Raw genomic sequence first — 20,379 nt, 5'->3', positions numbered from 1 at the left:
ATGAAATGGTAACTCTCTTACCTTGGGTCCTGATGTCTTTTCTCCTATGCTTTACTTGGGTTTCAGTGCAACCCGGTGATGATTGATGCCAAGGAAGTGTCCGCTGCCCACCGCGCTCGATACTTCTGGGGTAACCTTCCTGGCATGAACAGGTTGGTGTGCGAATGGTGAGGGAGGCCGCAGTCTGAGACCTACACAATGGAAAAAGAAACCCTTGGAGTAAAGAACTTTGTTGACAGAGTTGCTTTGTGACATAAGCCAAGCTTTTAACAAATCTCCTTAATAAGGTAGTCGCTATGCCAGTTATATATATTACCAAAATTAAGAAATGAATTCTTCAGACTGAAGGATCAGCACATGTAACTGACCAATCAGCAGACCATCCGCATATTGAAACTAGCTATTGTCAATTTAATTCAGCAGTTAGAGTTAGGTGTATTCTGGCATACAATCAGATGGGTCACACATTTATTTGCTGATTTATATATGAATTACTCTCTCCACAAAATACATTTATTAATACACACCAACATATTTATGATTGAATACAATTAGACAAAACTATTTTAGTTTCAAATGCATTTATTAAAATCCCCGAATATAATAAAAGTATTTGCAACTTTCATCAGCTAATATAGCAGCGCATAGCACAAATAACCACTATGGAAAACATTTGAAAAAATGTTTTAACTAAACTTTATGCAGTAAAGTACAAACGTACACATCAGAACAGCGACAGGAATGCATTACCTTCTCCTGGTCAGGGTGCTGGCTCCAGCTCTAACTAACTGCTCTTCTCTCGGCTCTGATCACTTCAAGAGATGCAGCAGTGGACCAAACAGCTCCATAACCAAAGACTGCACATTGCCATTCCCTCTGCCTCAGATTGAATGACCTGTCTAACATCATTTACATTAACTTCATTCCAGTGGTGGAATGTAACCAAAAACCATTTACTATGCACTGTACGCAGGCACAAATGCGAGGTACTCAATTTCAGTTTTCCATTAAATGCAACTTTATACTTCTACTCCACGACATATCAGTTGTACTTTCAACTACATTTGACATCAGACAGCTTTAGTAACTTTTCAGATAACAATTTGTAATCCCCTTCCTGTTAAGGGAAAACTGTTTGGTTGAAGTTGATTTTGAAGGTTTGTGATGAGCTGAATGATGAAGTGTTCCTTTATAGGATGAGAAAATGTTCCTACTTCTTATGCTAAATAAACAATTTGAAAACCCCTCTTGGTTCAGCTAGAAAATACGTCTTCACAATAATGAAAACAGGGCTGTTTTTCTTAGCTTCTTAGCTAAAACTACCCAACAGTATAAAAGGAGTAGCTAGCACAGCCTGAAAACATCGACAGCAGTATTTAATCACAAGACATCGTTTATAATAGTTAGTTATAGACTTGAAGTAGGCTACATCTTGCTGATTAGTACCATTAAGTTCTGGATACATCCCACACCACTGCTTTATTAAAGGTCCCATGTCATGCTTTTCTGGTTATTACCCGTCCCCTTGTGTGTTATGTAGCTTTTTCTGCATGTAAACGGTCTGCAAAGTCACAAACCCTCAAAGTACAGAAAAGTAAAACTCTGGTGGACTCATCAGAACAGAGTGGGCGAGCTGACCAATCAGAGCACAGTGGGCTCATAGGGAGGGGGGGCAGGAGCTCCAACAAGCCGTTTAGGACAGAGATTGAATACACATACTATACTGAGATGCTGTATGAGAAACCAATGTGATTTTGGAACATTGTTCAATGTTCCAAATCCCAAAGTTTCTGATCATAATTCCATTGTTGAGGTCTAGTAGACCTCAACAATGGAATTATGATCAGTAGAAATGGCCATATCATGGGACGGTCCCATGATATGACCATTTCTACTATTAAAGGTCCCATTGGGACTTTTAATGCAAGGTGTAACTTAGCTAAGCAGGAAGCTCACTAGCATGCAAATACTTGCTAGCTAGCTTATGTAGAAAAAAAAAAAATCATTTATAGTTGACAGATTTGTTAAAGAAAGTACAAAGTTATATAATAATAATAATAATAATACATTACATTTATAAAGCGCTTTTCCTGATGCTCAAAGCGCTTACAAGCAAGTAAAACAAAATAATAATAATAATAATATATAGTAAGACTTCATGCAAAGTGTGGCCCCTCTTCTTTCTCTTTCAGGCCCTTGAGTGCCATGTTCAATGACAGGGTGGACCTTCAGGACTGCTTAGAGCACGGCAGAACAGCTAAGGTAATTGAGTAATACTTTGACAGAGCAAATACACCGCAACAGAAGTACATGCATCTATATTCGTTTTATTACATTAATTTGTTAGAGGCTTTTGTCCAAAGCAACTGATAGTATCAAGATAAATTGTGTTTTTCCTGAGATTTCATCAATTGAAAACCAAGAAACCAATCAGAGAGGCAGTCAGGGATGATTTTATTAAAACGCAACATCAAAAGAATAAAAGTGAAAAAGCTTGACATTTAATTTAACTTCTCAAAGCAGAAGTAAGCACTTTGCGCACAGGCGGCTCCCAGTGGCAGCATGAGGTAACAGTTAGATAATCCATCAGTAAGCGATCCACAGAATCCACCCCTTTTAATAAACAACTGCTTCTCCTTTTTTTAATTGAGCTATATATTATATTTGTTGTCTTCATTATATAGTTACATTTTTTCGGCATACTTTTAATAGTATTTTTTTAAAAAAAATATTTTTTTCATTTATTTCTTTATTTATTCGGAGTCTGATTCTGATCATATTTGCTTCCTTTTGTCAGTTTGGCAAAGTGAGGACCATCACCACCAGGTCTAACTCCATCAAGCAGGGCAAGGACCAGCACTTCCCCGTCTACATGAACGAAAAGGAAGACATACTCTGGTGCACTGAGATGGAAAGGTATGTAACAGAAACACTGTTCGTTAAACTAACTTTGACCGATCTTTATTGATCAAAATATCAACATTATTTCCCTCCGTCTTCCCCTTTTCTGTCTCTCTGTTGTTTTGTGTCTGGCTGGTTTCCTCTCAGGATCTTTGGTTTCCCCGTCCACTATACGGACGTGTCAAACATGAGCCGTCTGGCAAGGCAGAGGCTGCTTGGTCGATCCTGGAGCGTCCCGGTTATCCGCCACCTGTTTGCACCACTCAAAGATTACTTTGCCTGCGTTTGAGCGGCAAGAAAGAACTTGCTCGGAAACATTTAGGACCCACAGCTGTATGTTGTGACTAGAAATAAGAGCCTTGATCCTCAAATTATACTCTTGTATAATTTGCAAGCAAAACAATGACGTAGACTTCACATTATTTCTCGTATTTGAATTGTAATTCTTATTCTATTTAATTTTGATATGTCATTTTACCTTTTAGCAGTGTTATCAAGTATTTTTGATTTGTTTGTGCAAGCTATACTTGAGACTTTGCTTTCTTCTCAAGACACTGAGACAGAAAAGTGCTAAACATGGGTTTTTAAAAGAGACGGCGATGTGATGGGAAAGACCCGAAAGATAGGAAATGGTTTGGAGATATGTGAAATGTTTCTGCTGTGTCAGTGTACTGTATGTGCGGCCATGCTTCCAGCTACTGAGCCTCACAGAGATGTGAAGAGAAAGGCGATTGTTCTTCAGTGTCAGGATAGCTGTGTCTCTAAGAATCCAAAACACCAGATCACATATACCTCTTTGTTTACAGTTTATATTTACAACTGATGGTAATAAAGGTACTACTGTTATATGGTTACAATACCATGGTGCTCAAAGAAGATGGGAAACATCATAGCTCATGTGGCAAAACAACTTTAGACAATACGGAGATCTTTAACCTGTTGCTGGAAAAATCTGTTGTGGGTCGTTTGATTCACTTTATAGGCAAGTGACAGACAGTAGACTGCAGTTAGAGTACACGCTCTTCTCTGCATTTTACAGATTTGATATACAGTTTTTACTGGTGCTTATTTAATCTCTCAGCCAAGTAACACTTAGGCTCACTGCCTGGATCTGCACAAACAGAGAGTGAAGCTAGCCACATGGGCGATGATGTTTTCTGTCATAAAATAACTTAAGATCAACGTCTGTGAAACTAATTTTTTTATAGTTTCATCCTGACCAATGACATTACTGTACAACCGTTAGTGAGCGTGGTTGCTGGAGGGCGGGGGTGTGACCGGGCCGGGTAACTCTCCCTAACTTCCACCTCTCTAAACTGAAAAACTGTCAGGTGCAAAAACCTCAACAATATGGTGCGGCTTCACAAAGTTCTTCTACCTTTTTATAGCAATTCTGTGCTGTTTTATCAACATTATAAAGCACTTTTATATGTATTCTTTCTTTTTTTTTCTTGATATTTTAAAAAGACATTTGGTTTCTTGTGAATTTTGTTTTATGATGTGAACTGATCTACCCTCGTGTGATACTTTTTTGTATACAGTAGGGCTGTGCCAATAGAAGTGAAAGAATGGATTTTGATATGTGAAACCCATGTCATTTGACTCAGTGTACAGTAGATGGATTGACATGTGTCACCCCAAACCCCCTTTTCCTTTTCTCCATCATCCATATTGTTCCCTGTTTTAACGCAGCGATACAGGATGTTAGTACCCAGATTCAAAGAATGTCTATTTCTATTAAGATTGTAAAATGTTAGACAGAGTTAGGGAACTATGTCATGCGCATTGTATAATATGTTGTCCCTTGTGAAGGACAGTTGGGCCTTTGTTATTTCCCTGATAAATCGTAGTCGTCATGTTGACAAATTTAATTGCTGATCCAAAATTTGGATTATATTCACAAACGTAATTCTCTTGATTGTATCCTCTCAGATAAATATGGAGGATTTAGGCTGCAGTTTGTCAAAACGAAAAACTGACATAGTGTTTGACGAAGATGTCGGCACTCAAAGAGTATAGAGGGTAATACAAACAGATATTATCACTTATCTATATCATATTTAAGATTCTAAATTTAATTTCTTAATGTAATTAATTTCTTAAGTGACCTTATTGCCATTATGTTTGTCCATGCACACCGGGCTCAATGTGAGTTCTTGTGCTTTGTGATATTTTAACCAGGTGTTATTACCCAGTCCTCCTATAATACTTCCCCCTCATTTGTACATTTTGTACATAGAGTTTTCCGGTGGCTGTTTTCAATTTGTTTTTACCTTTCGTTTTTATTACGTATGAGATGTACAAATATAATTCTTTGCTAATATATATCATCAAATTAGGAAAAAATCTAGGTTCAAATTTAAAAAATCAAGTGACAAATTTGATTCAAAACTTGCTTTGAGCATTAGATGTAGGGAGACTCCAAGTCGTCTTTATCGTACTGATTTGTTTGTGTCAAGTGAATCCAGATTTAATGTCATGTGATGTTAATAGTGGCCTGAGGACAGCTTTAAGACGAACGCGCTCAACTTCACTGCACAGCCCTACATGGTGGTGTTTTTCTGCTTCTGTTTCCTTTTGTAAGACTTTAAAAATAGGGATTGTCTGTGTTTCTAATGGTGCTAAACATTTTATCCAAACAAGAAAAATATATTTGGTTGGAAGAGTCTTGACAATGACTGTTTTTAAGTTCCTTGTAGTAACAGAAAATAACTATTATTTCACTCATATAAATATATTAACAAAGGCATTTTAACTTTGTACTTGAAAAAATAAGGATAATAAATAATGAAAGGTTTCCTATATTGTTTTAGACTAGAGATTGCTGTAGTTGGTGCTTATCTGTGGGAAAATCATGTGAGAAAAAAAATCTGGTAACTTTTACTGTAGCATAATAATGTATGCTTAATACTCATTGCTTCTTCTTAATCCTACATTCCACGCTGTAATATTCTCCATGTCTGTTTTCAAAATGTTGTTTTGAATTGATGTTTTTTTGGTTTGTTTTTTAAATCAGAAACAACATCTGAGTTTTACTGTTCAAGGCAGGTCAATACTTCTATATTCGGTGATACTGTTGAAGCTCTGTGACTTTCTTTCCGTCATAACTGTTAATGGCCTATACGCTTTTCCTCAAGACCAGTTCGTACAGCAAATGTAGCAGTCATTCTCCACCCTATCCCCCCCCCATACTTAAGTTTAGTGTCCAGAGAGAAGATAGAGGCTCCGTATGTACTTGTGCTGGAGAACACTTGAATAAATGTATTGTTTTTGTGCAAAAATCTGCAGCCTCCTGTCCTTTTTTATTTAGATTGTTTAAAATGTACATGAAAATATAGTTTCCAATCTCAAATATTTCCCTATAGTATTCATTATCTTTCTGTTGCTAAATCAAAGTTTGGAAAAAACAGCCAAACAATGTCAATAGGTTTTGTCTCAAATGTAGCTAAATAAATTGTGATTCGTTTTCGGAAAAACATGACATCACTTCTTTCCAACAACGAGAGAAACAAAGACAAAATAAAAAATAAAAACTTTCATAAAAACTAATAAATAAAACAGATAATTTTCAAATGTTGCATTTATATATTATATATTCATTTATATAATTGAATTATGGTAAGAAAATAAATTTAACAATAAAAGCCTTTGTTATTGGTCTCCATGTGTTAAAGGTATTTTATACTATTTTGAGAGAGTATACCAAATAACATTAAAGATGGCTTCGTTCTATTAAGGATGGGGTGGTGTTATAATTTTCATATTTATGAAAACTAAATCCAAAATATTGTCATAATGAGAAAATATATATTTATAGTATTAACAAAAAAAACTGAATAATGGAAAAACAACCATTTGACAATGAGAACCTTTTTGCGGGTGGCCTAAGAGGACCTCCATTTACACATGGCCCCATCATAAGGCTAATATTTAGACATTGCAAACCAAAATTAATGTTCTCATTACTGTGAATTAGCTTCAAATTGTCAGGGGGCTGATGGAGGAGCTGTGGATATTGATATTCAGCTCCAGTTTCCATGCCATCATGCCCTCCGGCAGGGGATTTGCTGCTCAGTGTCTTCACACCTGGGTCCTCCCCACCAACAGTGCCTAAGATCAGTGTGTTGCCCTGCAGCTCCTTTCTTATTAGAGCTGAACATGTTGCCACCATAAAGCCACCATTCATGTTAGCTTTAAGGGCTTGCACGTACATTAACTACTAATAGCAAATGATCTTTAATAAATATTTGTTAATGTTTAAAACAAATTCTTGCATAATTGTTTCAGATCATGCTAAGGTCTTGAAAGAAAAGATAGACTGAGCTATTAAATTATAATAAATGATAGGTCATAGTTACATTTTAACCATCATATCCAATATAATAATGATAAGACATAATACAAATTCATTATGAAGCCTCACCCTTATATTATAATTATGCCCCCCCCTCATCTGATAGTGGTACAGCCTCCTCACAGTAGACACGCCCTAAATCCACAGTAATTGGTTGCTTAGGCGACCGAGCCACCCTCCCCTCTGCTGATTGGACCCTCGCACCGTCTCACATCCTGGATGCTGAGGGCTGCATCAAGTTATTCGGAGACAGCTGGAATAGTACCGGAAGACTAGCGATTAGCCAACAAAATAAGAGCGTTTAAATGTGTAAGAGAGAAACCCAGTATGTGCATGTAGTCCAATTATTTAAGATTACCAATGCAATGCGTTCTACCTTCAATTATAATCAAGAAGACACTCAGCTGATGCAACCATTGTGTTTCATACTACAACATTTTGATTACAAATGTATTAATTACTCTTATTTGCTTAAAGTGCATTTTGGAGAAGAGCTAATAGTACATTTGCACAAATATTAAGAGTGCTATCAGGTTCCTTCAAAATATGCATACAAAAAGTAATATCTGTCATAAGGATTAATAAGGATTATATATATTTATATATAGAGAGAGTATTTATAATATTAGTATTTATTTATACGATTCTGAAAAAAGGCATGAGCATAAACTAGTGATGCTGATTACATATGTGGGGAAAATACATTTATATTTCATGCAGTTTAGCATAAAATGAAATGCAAATCCTGGCTCCAGATCTCTAAATTGCCGCTCACTTTCTAATTTGTCAAACAATAAAAGCTAGACAAATGGCATTTAAATCAGATTATTATGAAGTGTCTTAGCTGTTTCCATTGTCTTCGGTTACAGTGAATGCCTTCATACACAAAACAAAAGAAACATAGTCTTTTTAAATTGTATTATTTTCATTCTAAATGTATGGTTATTGCTATGCACCAATACTCTAGAAACACTTGTATGTAGAAACCTATTTTGCATGAAAAAACATATAAATATGATCTGAAATGTTGTCCCATCATTCATTTGCAAAGAAAAACAACTTAGATTTTATTTTTGAAAGCCATAACCGGAAGTCTTAAGGTGGTCTTACTGCGGTCTGCTGGTCCCGGACCGGCCAGGAAGGCATCCATCTGGTGAGTGTCTCCTCGGAAAGTGCCATCCACGGATTGTGTTGCCTCTTGTTCCTGTAGGAAAGTAAGCAGAGAGACGCGTGGATCAGCAGCAGCAGCAGAGAGAGGAGGTATGTGGTGCACACCTTCAGCTTTATTCTGAGCAGGTGGACCTTTGATGGGGGGAATCCTCTCCTGGAGCCCGGAGATTTGTCTCCATGCCCCCGGGCTACACGGCTGAGTGTCTGCCCTGCCTGCCAGCCTCCACGGGTCTCCACAAACCCTGAAGTGCAACTGCACCTCAGAGCCTGTGTGCAGGGTTACAATGTGGAGAGACTTTAAATAGCAGGCCTGTCCTCACTGTGGAGGAAGAGGCGGACTGAGAGGCGGTGAAGCGGTTTGTAGGTCGCTAATGCTCGCTGTGCCTCCGCCGCTCATGCCGGATGGGGACCGGGTTCTTTGTGTCAGGTCTCACAAGTGGAAGTGTCATCACTCCGCTGCGATTACACCTTTACAGTAAATGTATAATTATCTGCCTGGATAATTATGTTTTCTACTTATTGACATATGCGATTGCATTTTAAATACCATTAATGGGCAAATCAAATATTAAATAAAGACATTTGGCCAACATTAGCAAGGCCCTGCCTATACTATTGGCTATGTGTATACTACAAAGTGAACATTAAAAAACATGTGTAGTGTATACCACAGTTAAATCAATAATCTATCTATTTACGTTTTATGTCATATTGATAGGTCCTAAATCATAGCTCACCTGTTTGTTATTGACAACCGGCGTCAACTTCCATAGTGCATGAGCAATAGGCCCTGTCTTATCATAATAACTTTATTGGGTGTAGCTGTTTCCAGGCTATTTGGGAACACAGGACCTTTTTGAATGACTGTTTCGCCTCCTAACTTGAAGCCTGTTAGGATTAATGCCCATCATAAGCCATCCTCCTCTCCTCCCATTATCAGGCATCAGATCTGGATGTGTGAAGGAGTCCATGCCATGCAGTAAAGTTGCCGCACCCTCATACGTACGCATCCTGCACACGCGCAAGAACGCAAGCACGCAGGATGGCCACACACACACATCATAACATCACATCACTAATACACTGGTGAAGAATGGAAGGGAGGAGCAGATCTTCGAGGTTGTTTCTTTGTTATTGATCAAAGACCCAGATTACCCAAGAAGGAGTGGAGCAACCTTTGTAGTTCTAGCCAAAATGTCACTGTAGATATTTATTTATTTATTATACTGAAAATGTAATTAAAAAAAATATATTTTAGCAGGCTGTTTTAACTCTCCATGCTGCTAGGAATTACTTTTTAGTTAGCCTACTGTCGAAAACACTGGATTCAATCAATAGAATACCAAGCAGGTGTACTTTTTAAAAATGTAAACCATGTAACCAAAAAACTCTGATAGAACAAATATTGAGGACATCTTATCGTATTATCTTATTAGGAGATGCAGTAGAGGTAAAATTGTTGAATAGGTGAAAAATAAAAGAGTAGAGAAAAGTCTAAATAGTGTGTAGTGGAAACCTCTGACAACCCCTTTTGTGGGTACAAATCCATAGGTTGGGCAGCACTGCGTATTAACCCTAATATTTATCATTTTTCGGCCTTGACATGGATTTTACATTTTCAGATTACAGATTGGACATACCTTGCCCTATTGGGTGTCCAATTATTTCCTGTGGATGTTTTAAATGATGAGGATTGTTTGGATACTACTGTGATACTTTGCATGATTTTGTGCAATGAAGTTTGCCTAATGACCCCGGTCTCTAAAATAATTGAGAATATAATTGAAACTGTAACGTTCCCTACCCGGTCCAGCTGTGGAAAGCTCATGACTCTTTACTAGTAGAGACATTTTCAATGAATGTCAGGAACACCAATACATTTCTCAGCTCATATTGTTTGGCCACTATGATTATTGGAGTGGACATCATTGTTCGTGGCTTTATGCTGCTCTAGTCCTTTCAAAATAAAGGCCTTATTGACCCTTGTCTGCCTTGTTGTGATCCACTACTGGACTCTTTCTAATCCCGAATACGTCACTGTGGACTGGGACGTCAGGTCACAGGCAGTGACAGCCTCCTCAGTCCTCTAGCTGATGTCAGTCACAGCCTGACAGACTAGTCTCAGGGCAGCATCACTGCTTCTTAGCTCTGCTAGACTTACTACACTCAAGATGAGGAACTGTAAAAAGTAATCTATCTCATAGAAAAATTGCAGTTTTTGTGCCTTTTCTTGTTTAGATTTGAGTCCGTTTACTACAGTTTTAGCAGCTGCTCACAATACCGAACAAAACAGGATTAAATGAGTATCTTTCTCCTTCTTTTTTCCTTACAGAGCTATAGCCATGTCTTCCAGCTCAGGGAATGTGCGGATCCTTATAAAGGGCGGTAAGGTGGTGAACGATGACTGCACCCAGGAGGCCGACGTCTACATCGAGAACGGCATCATCCAGCAGGTGGGCAAGGAGATGATGATCCCAGGTGGAGCCAAAGTCATCGATGCCTCTGGAAAACTGGTGCTCCCCGGGGGGATCGACACCAGCGTCCACCTGGAGGAGAGCTTCATGAACGCCACCACGGCAGACGACTTCTACAGCGGCACCAAGGTAACGTCCTGCTGGGAATGAAAAGGAAGAAAGGAGAGTTAAGACTTGAAGTAGGACACCTATCCTAATTGTAGATCAGAGCACAGGCAACACTAAATGTCACAGCAAGTCAAAGCATGAAATAAGAGCAGTGATTTGCAAATTAAGACTGTGACCTACATTTTCAAGTTCAAGTTTTTGTGCTTGACTTTCGTGGATATCACCTTTTTAGACTTCCTATGTTCACAAATGTGTTCTTTCCCCATTAGATAGAGATCATTGCAAGCTTATTAATGATGCTTATTTTAGCTAAGATTTCAGAGAAGCTTTTTCCGTTCGGTTTTGATATGTCAGACAGCTTTCTTAATTTGTTGTCATCCATTATGTTGTTGTTTTTGAGATACGACTACTCTATTACCATGTCTAGGTAAAATAACCAAATTAGAGCAAAATGTAAACACTAAAATTATATTAAATATGAGGCATTAAAATGGAATGATACAATGATATACAGCATCTTATAAGTTAAACGAGGCAGAGGAAGGCGGCTGTAATGTTGTAAAACATTTCAGTTCTGGGGGTTTTATTTCAGCCATGCTATTCATTTTCGAGGTAGAGCCCCTACTGTAGCCATTATTTGATTAACTCATTAGTAAATGGGCCGAAAGTTAATTGGACACTTTCATTATCGACTAATCTGTCGAGTCATTTTTTCAAAGCAACATTTTTGCAAAGATTTCCTGGTTTCAGTTTCCAATATTTGAAGATGTTCTTTTTTTCCCCTATGATTGTTAGTCGAATATATTTGAGTTTATTTGTTGGCTAGACAGACACCTTGGACTCAGATCTGTAATAAGCCCCTCAGAGAGTGAGATTCAATAAAAAAGAAAAGCTAAGAAGCATTACAAATAGAAGCTAGACTTGTAATGGACATCTCTCTCAGACAAAATGATTATCAATTATTTAAAGAGAATAATCAGCAGATTCATCCGCTTCAACCTGCCCTACTTGGCAGTTGTATGTGGGTTTTTTTCTTGAAGTATCACAAGTTTGCAGAGCGTGTGTTTCACCAGCATCACACAGGAATGAGTTGGCCCTCTGCTGTTAGCGAGGCTGCCAGAATGTGTGGAATAAAGTCACCATGGCGTCTGCTAAAGCCTGGGATACCCTGCTCTGCCTTCAGGGCTCCATGATGACTCAACACTGTGAGAAATGATGGAGTATGAGAGGTGACGGAGGCTGGGCTTCAGATTTAGGAACTGCACAGACAGACTGCTGCCGGTAGACGCCGGTGACAGACACTATTCTCCTCACTCCTCTCTGCCTCGCCCCTCCCTACACGCTCCAAAAAAAAAAGAGTCCGGAGACAAATGCAGATCGGTATCCGTTTCCATGGATACCGGGGGGCTGCTGCAAAGACTGCTGCAAAGCCTTTTCACTAACGCCATTGTGCTTGGAGACAATGGCTCTCAGACACAAGCCCCCACTCCTCTTCGTGTCCCCTCCCTCTTCACTCTCTAGGGTCAGCTGACAGATGCTCAGTGAAGCATGCACTCATACACAAAACACACTCTGTTTCACGTGTCGGGGTTATTCACATCTACTGTACGCGTGGGTTTGAGACATCTTAGTCTATGGGAGATAATAGGCAATAAGTGCTGATGTCGTAAAAAATATATTATACAGTGAGCTTTGATTATACTGTGAGGGGCAGTTAATTGACTACTAAAGGATTTGTATTCCCCTCAGCAATCGTTATACAAATAACCATAACAAATGTGCATTAATAGCAATTGTGGCTTCTACCATTATGCCCAGAGCAGAAGAGTTATGTTGATTACTCTCTTTAGTATTTATGGGTTTAATAAATCAATATATTCTCCTTTAACATCGCTTAATGCCGCGGTTTAATTATTATTTCAGTTAAGTCAGTTATTTCTAGTTAACCTCAGTGCATTTAAGTCTTTAATAATAATAATTACAGAATTACCCCCCTACAATTTGGATAACTTAATAACTGTTGTCTGTATTTCTTCTAGGCGGCTCTTGCTGGCGGTACAACAATGGTGATCGGACACGTTCTGCCAGAGAAGAATGAGTCTTTGCTGGAAGCCTACGAGAAGTGCCGCAGCTCGGCGGACCCCAAAGCCTGCTGCGACTACGCTCTGCACGTGGGAGTGACTTGTTGGGGACCCAAGGTAATCCGGCACTGTGCCTCCCACTACTCATGATTTATTTTCCCTATTCAAAATAATGTTCTGTAAGTGATTTCGTAGAATTCCTTGAGTGGTTATTATCGCCCACCTGCAGGCGAAGACATGGAGATGAGTTAAAAGATTCCCAAACAAGGGGCCTTTAATTATAATGCCAGGACAAAGCAAAATGTCTAAGACTGAAGTAACTATCCATTATATATTTTTAGGCTCTACTTATCTACAAAAATATACAAACAGTTTAAAAGAACGTGAAATAAAAAATACACCAATAACAGAGACCTGGGCTATGGTAAAAAAAAAAATGACTTCCTTTCTTTACAGCTTTTCCTTGACCTCTTTGGAAAATGTCATGATGTTATGCAATGGCAGATTATTTATTTTTCAGCAACGTTGGTAACAATACATAGAAATTGGTCAAAGTGACAAACTAAATGCTGCTTAAATCACATTAAGATTCCTATCTTAAACAGAATGTCACTTTGCTGCGTTGCTTTATATGTTACTTGCGCATGGAATTGTGGGACTTAATTATCTCTTTTCATTGGTTAAAGCATGATCCAGTGTTCCCTATGCTAAAGGAGATATGAAAGGAAAAATTGAAGCAGCTTTCCATATAATGTACACAACTGGACCAGCCCTTATCATGGCTGCCACTTAGATACTTCTGGGTCATTTCACTAAGTTAATAACATTCCTAAGCAAAAACAGTTTCAAACTATTTGACCGTGGCCCAGATATGTATTTTTTAAAGACACTTGGTTCAAGCGGAGAGATGCTGAGGCTCATTTACACTTCCTGCAGGTGCGAGCTGAGATGGAGAAGCTGGTGAGGGAGCACGGGGTGAATTCCTTCCAGATGTTCATGGCCTATAAGGACATGTTCATGCTGAGGGACAGCGAGCTCTTCCAGGCTCTGCAGCAGTGCAAGGACATCGGAGCCATAGCAAGGGTCCACGCTGAGAACGGGGAGCTGGTGGCCGAGGTGAGGGGATCACTTACATTTGTTCATCTAACACATCAAGTTATCATAGATGCTTGTGTTAATTAATTTTGTAGCCATTTGTAGTCAATATTATTCATGATATTCTCTTGTCTCTTCGCAGGGCGCAAAGGAAGCATTGGACCTGGGCATCAGCGGCCCAGAGGGGATAGAAATCAGCAGGCCTGAAGAGGTAACATACTCAGGATGACTTTCATTATATCCAGAGTCTTGTCAAGAGTATTGATATTATTTTTGTAATAAAATAATTATATCTCAAGATGATAACTCACATAATTATGTTTCTTTGCAGCTGGAAGCAGAGGCGACCCACAGGGCGATCACCATCGCAAATAGGGTGAGTGAGATCCCTTCAGCACAAATAAAGGAAAATGAGTTTGTTTGCAAAAAAAACCTATAAAGACCTTTTCTAAAAATAATAAAAACAGCACTAGTCTGAGTGCACAGGAAAACATGTCTTAGGAAAATAAATAAAATATATAGATTTTTGCAAATTATGATGTGAAAAGACAACATGAGTTTTTCTATATTATAATGTATTCCTTGTGTGTGTGTTTTTTCTGCCAGGCCCACTGCCCGATCTATCTGGTCAATGTGTCCAGCATGTCTGCAGGAGATGTCGTTGCTACTGCCAAGATGCAGGGTAAGGCCTACTTCTGTTGGGAACTTTTTCAAAGCAAATAATATGAACTTGTAAAATAAATATATTTAGAAAATGAAATAGCTTCAATGTATACAAGGGAAGCTCTATCAAAGAGATTTACTGTATGACTTAACAATCAGTTTGGTTCTTTACAAGCCCTGAAATATGAACTGGGACCAAATACTCTTCTTCCCATCTTGCATTTCCTGAGTGTGGCCACATACTGCATCTTGGAAATACCCAAATATTCAGCCATGTTTTTTGGGGTGAGAAAGTGGGACGCTATGTGAAGGACAATGAATGTAATGTTTTACCAAAAGCTGGCTCCAGAGAAACCCCCCCTCACTACTGTGTGGACATTTTCTAGTTGCCCACCCCCCATCTTACCCCCCACCATTTCTTTGCTCTGCATTCCAACACATTTAAAATCTTATGAAAAGTAATGACACAGTAATTTTCTGGACAAAAGTTGTCTGCTTGCTAAATAACTATTGCATGCTTAACCTCTGTCCCTTTTCTTACAGCACTCTTTTCACTATCCTTTGACTTGGTGTGCCTTTTTATATGTACTGTCTAACCACAGGTAAGGTTGTCCACGGGGAAACCACCACAGCCCACGCTGTGCTGAACGGGATGCACTACTACCACCAGGACTGGGCCTACGCTGCTGCACACGTCACTGTGCCCCCTCTCCGCCTAGACCCCAGCACTCCCAACTACCTAATGAGCCTGCTGGGAAAGTGAGGAAAACCAGAAAACCTCACACTAAATGTAGTCTGATGTCAGTGTTTCTGGTGTCTAAATGTGATCTCATTCTGTTTGGCCGCAGCGACACTCTGAATGTTGTGGGCTCGGACCACCGTCCATTCACCACCAAACAGAGAGCGATGGGTAAGGATGACTTCACAAAGATCCCCCACGGGCTCCCCGGCATTGAGGATCGCATGAGCGTCATCTGGGAGAAAGGAGTGGTATGTGGAGCTCTTTTGTTCCCGAGTGGCTGCTAGAAAACCGCCCAAAAATAGGGCATCTGTTTTGGATTGGTGGTTATCGATTTTAAGGAGAAAATAACGACTCTAAGGGCAGAACAATATGTTTCTGCTTTTGGTGTTTCAGTCAGATGTTTAAGTCCATATTTTCAGTAACAATGTCCTTTTATTGTAAGTCTCTATTTAGCATGTTTTAATGATTTCTATTTTTTTTCTTTTTATTATAAATTGTTTTAGGGTGTCTGAAAACATTTTTCAGTGACTACAGATAATAAATAGTAACTTGGCAAATACAACAATGTTTAATAATGTGCACTGTCCCTCTTTTCTTTTTTTCTTAAGGTTACAAACACAAGTGTTGTCTTTTCTTTAATTTCCAGATTGGAGGTAAGATGGATGAGAATCGCTTTGTTGCCGTCACAAGCTCAAACGCAGCCAAGATCTACAACCTCTACCCGAAGAAGGGGCGGATCATCGCGGGAGCAGACGCTGATGTGGTGGTCTGGGACCCCGAGGGATCCAAGTATGAAACTCTATCCATCAATTCATCGACCAGCGTGCCTCACAGCAGCTTTTATCTCCAATCACTAAAAGCTGATTAGGTTTCTGAATGAACTGGGTCTTCTTCTCTTTCCATCTCTGTCTGCAGGACCATTTCTGTGGATAACCAGTTCCAGGGAGGAGATGTGAACCTGTATGAGGGTCTCCGCTGTCATGGCGTGCCGCTGGTCACCATCAGCCGGGGTCGTGTGGTCTATGAGAACGGGATGTTTACATGTGCTGAGGGCTCGGGGAAGTTCTGCCCCCTGAGGACCTTCCCGGATCTCCTCTACAAGAAGATGGTGCAGAGGGAAAAGGTATCAGACACGACCATCTTTACTTCCTTTATTCATTTATTTCTTGATCCACTCCTTCTTTCTTTGTTACTTATTTCATTCTTTTCATTCTTTGTTTTGATTTTTTCCCATATTTGTTTAGTTATTTTGTATCCATTCCTTCCTTCCTTCTTTTCTTCTTTCTGTCCTTATTTTATCCATCTTTCTTTCTCTCTCATTCCTTTCTTTAATTTAATTTAGTTTTCCTTTTATTGGTTTCCCGTTGTCTTCCCATCCCTTTCTTCTTTGGTACCTACCTACTGTCTCTCTTTTCTTTCTCTCCTTTCCTTTCTCCAAAACGTTTCTACTTCATCATCAAACTTCAAAGCTTTTCAAACCTCTCTTTGTTCAATCTTAAATTAAATCTTGCAGACCAACTGTAGTCCTACAAATCTGCAATCTTAGCTGTCAGAAGAGCTACTTTTGGTCTTTTACTTTGAATACTTCTTCTAGTTAGTACTCATGTTTATAACTAGGTATAAAACTATTCCATAACAAGTTTGTTTGCTTACAAATGTTCATTAACCTGACTGTGTTCATTTATTTGTCTTACCACGTTGACTTTCCAGAGCCAGGCTGTGAAAGCTGTGGAACGAGAGCCCTACACTGGTGAAGTAGTGCCGGTGCTCAACTCAGGAAAGAGGGAACTTGGGGTTTCAGATTTGGACACTCCGACGCGCCCCTCCACTCGGCACGGCGGCGTGAGGGACCTCCAAGGGTCCAGCTTCAGTCTGTCTGGTAAGAACCAGCAGATTCATTCAGATATCCGTGAACATTTCCATTTTAACTTGCATATGATGTCACCAGGAATGTGATATAGATGCCTTTTTTGGCTATTCCTTTCTCCACCTCTTGAGATGCTGTATGTGTTGTGACTGAGGCACCTTGTGGCTTTTTAAAAAGGTTAACATACACCACTTAGCCTGATGAGGGCGCCATAGATATGAGAAATGTAGTTGAGTAATTCTTGGCACCGCAAAAGGTATACAGAACAGAAGGCTTACCCCTCCTGGTTTTCAGATATGTTCCTCACATTCTGACCAAGAGTTGCCTAGTACACTTTTAAATAATATATATTTTTTAAATGTTATTTCTTAATTAGACAGATTTGACAGTAGATAGCTTTTTGCATCAAATGCACAAAGGGTTGATGCCTGGGGATTTATTGGATTATTTTCTGTTTGTATTATTCGAGCAACAAATGGCCGTATTCCATGTCAATATACTTTTGCTTCCAATTAAACGGAATGAGAATAAATTATATTTAAAGCTGTTTCGAGACAACCCTTTAAAGAAAATATGATTTAGTTAAAAATACCTTGTGCTGAACCCTGCGCACCATCATATTCTGCTCCAGGTGCCCAGATCGATGACAAAATCCCTAAGAGGTCCTCGGCCAGGATCCTCGCTCCTCCTGGAGGGAGATCCAGCGGAATCTGGTAACCAATCAGAAGTGACGCTGAAGATCGACACCTGAGGGAAACATATGGCCAAGCAAGACAACTTGTTTTTCTTTCTGGAGTTTGTATGTTGAACTCAGCACAGTAACATAGGACACGTTAAACTGTAGGATATTTGCCGTAACAATATTTGAATATCGATCAAACTATTATTGGTTACCAAAAATGGAGTCAATTGTTAACCAAATATAAGCAGCAAATAAAAAAAAAAGTGTTGCCAATGAATATCTTTGGCTGTTGGATTACATTAGGGAAAATATCTTACTAATAGTTTTAGGAGTATAGAGGTGAGTCATGGTTTTTATGATGCGATTGTGTTACCTCACTGTAAAATACGATTTTGCACTTGTATCATGTACTATTTAGATGCCTTTTTACATGATTTAATGTCACACATATCACAAATGTCCTTCTTACTGCGAGCCTAGGTGAATGACATGTAATAAATTGTTACAAGGGCATGACATTATAATGTCAGTTATGAAAATATTTGACCAATTTGAAGTATCATAATGCAAGCTAACTTTTTATATGCGTTTGTTTATTGATTATTTATATTGTATTGTGCTATTTTCCGTCGATGCTACCGCGTTAGAAATATTTCCTAAATAAGAACGAGGTCTTGGTTCAGTAGTTAATTATTCACCGATAAGTATTTCCGATCATGTTTACAGCCTTATAGCCGAATAGACGTCTGTTCCACCCCCACCAAATGTGAATGAACCTACGCTGTGTGCATGGAAGCATAGTTAGAACTACTGTAATAAGCACTAATGTTGCAATGCATTTTTTTTTAACGTATCCATTTCACCACAGAGAGCAAAAAGTCTCACCTAAACTGCCTTTTTCTCACCTGAGAACACTGACACCCACAAACACATCGCCAGGCACAGATCATGATGTTCCTTTGGTCATTTTGTACTGGTCTGAAAGGCAGGGTGTAACATATTCCTTTGACAATTACACCACTGTGAAGTAGGGCTGGGCAATAATATTATATTGTGATATGTGACTACATGCGGTTTTAGAATTTGTTATTGTAAGCTTTCTGTTCCTGGTTTAAAGTTACATTTTCTCAATTTACTGCACTGTTCTTTAGCTTTTTATATTATTTGCCTTTACCTGATTATTCTTTAAATCTGCATTACTGGTAATAATTATCTAAATTCTCCCTTTTTTTGTGAAAGCATCAATGGTTAACCCTACAATATGACACAATAGTGAGGTATTTGGCCCAAAATATTGTGATACATGTTTTCTTCCCTATTGCCCAGCCCTACTGTGATGGTTAAAGTGAAGATGATGGGATCCTCTTCAGCATTCACAGAGTGGAATTGATTTAAGCAGATATGTTAGTCAATGAAGGCCATGTTGTCAGGGTATCAAATGCCATCACACTGTAGGACACTGAAAGCATTATAACTGGAAGGCATGCTTGTTGAGCAACTAAGGAAAAGCACTGATACTACTACTGTATTTTTATTGTTTTGTTTAGTTACAGAGTATTTCTTGTGAATAATGGTCTTTGTACATGATTTTGTTTTGTTTTTGTAAAACCTGTTGTGTAAAGCAGGTATGCACACAAGATTTTGATTATTTTTAACAGAAGATCCTCACTCTACAGTTACATTCCTACATCATTGTTTGTTTTTTGTACAAATGTTACTTTTAGAAGCTCTAGTGAATCTTCCCCTGTCCCAAATGTACACCGGTGCTGAACAATGTGTTACCACATTTAATTCCTTTTATGTCTTGTTTTTCCCTTGCAGCTCTATATCACATGATTTGAGTGCAAATAAACCACAATGAAATCTCCAACTAAATCCTGTGTCTGATTGCAAAGTAACATTTACTCACTTACTTACTTGGACTGTAAAACTTGTTACATTGTACTGATACTTATTTATATTTTAGAAAAAAATATTGTACTTTTTTGTTCACTTTATAATTTGACAGCTTCATTTGACAAACAAAAAGCAATGTCTAGTTTGGGAACTAATTTCAACTGTGTATGGCTTTAACAAAAAAAGAAAAAACCTTTTATTTGTATGGTTCCTTTATATAAAATGTATATGAAAAGCATTAATAAATTGTAAGGGCTGGAAGGATTTGTTTGTTGTGACATTTCAGACCAAAACAATAAATTGACTAAATCATTGCCAGATAAATCGCTATAGAAAACTAATGTTA

General features: G+C 38.6%; 2 protein-coding genes and 1 long non-coding RNA gene across 5 annotated transcripts in view; 2 read left to right on the top strand and 1 right to left on the bottom strand.

Annotated features, from left to right (window-relative positions):
• LOC307013322 (DNA (cytosine-5)-methyltransferase 3A-like) overlaps window positions 1–6,184 on the top strand; it is a 34,308-nt gene extending 28,124 nt beyond the window's left edge. The window contains exons 18-21 of one of the 2 annotated variants that reach the window (XM_079640680.1): window positions 67–152; window positions 2,193–2,262; window positions 2,798–2,916; window positions 3,049–6,184. In XM_079640680.1, coding sequence (XP_079496806.1) covers window positions 67–152; window positions 2,193–2,262; window positions 2,798–2,916; window positions 3,049–3,190 — 417 coding nt within the window. In that variant the 3' untranslated portion in view covers window positions 3,191–6,184. Of the gene's footprint in view, window positions 1–66; window positions 168–2,192; window positions 2,263–2,797; window positions 2,917–3,048 lie in introns of both variants that reach the window. The other variant, XM_079640679.1, reaches the window with a different exon arrangement.
• LOC307013327 lies at window positions 57–8,754 on the bottom strand. The gene is made up of 3 exons (XR_013800941.1): window positions 8,558–8,754; window positions 8,366–8,459; window positions 57–191 (listed from the first exon to the last, which is right to left on the bottom strand). It is a non-coding gene; the product is annotated as an uncharacterized lncRNA (long non-coding RNA).
• dpysl5a (dihydropyrimidinase like 5a) lies at window positions 8,371–20,275 on the top strand. 2 transcript variants are annotated; one of them, XM_079640686.1, is made up of 13 exons: window positions 8,371–8,515; window positions 10,758–11,028; window positions 13,047–13,205; window positions 14,025–14,204; window positions 14,326–14,394; window positions 14,515–14,559; window positions 14,790–14,865; window positions 15,449–15,605; window positions 15,695–15,836; window positions 16,235–16,377; window positions 16,504–16,711; window positions 17,299–17,467; window positions 18,087–20,274. In XM_079640686.1, the coding sequence occupies exons 2-13, from the start codon at window positions 10,768–10,770 to the stop codon at window positions 18,170–18,172; spliced, it is 1,695 nt and encodes a 564-aa protein (XP_079496812.1). In that variant the 5' UTR covers window positions 8,371–8,515; window positions 10,758–10,767; the 3' UTR covers window positions 18,173–20,274. The 2 variants fall into 2 exon arrangements, with proteins under 2 accessions (XP_079496812.1, XP_079496811.1); XM_079640685.1 differs by lacking the exon at window positions 8,371–8,515 and adding an exon at window positions 10,508–10,613 and having other exon boundaries at window positions 18,087–20,275.
• Window positions 20,276–20,379: the final 104 nt, after the last annotated feature.

The sequence above is a fragment of the Notothenia rossii genome (assembly GCF_949606895.1).
Source record: "Notothenia rossii genome assembly, chromosome: 7".
Taxonomy (NCBI): domain Eukaryota; kingdom Metazoa; phylum Chordata; class Actinopteri; order Perciformes; family Nototheniidae; genus Notothenia; species Notothenia rossii.
This window is presented reverse-complemented; position numbering and strand designations above follow the sequence as displayed.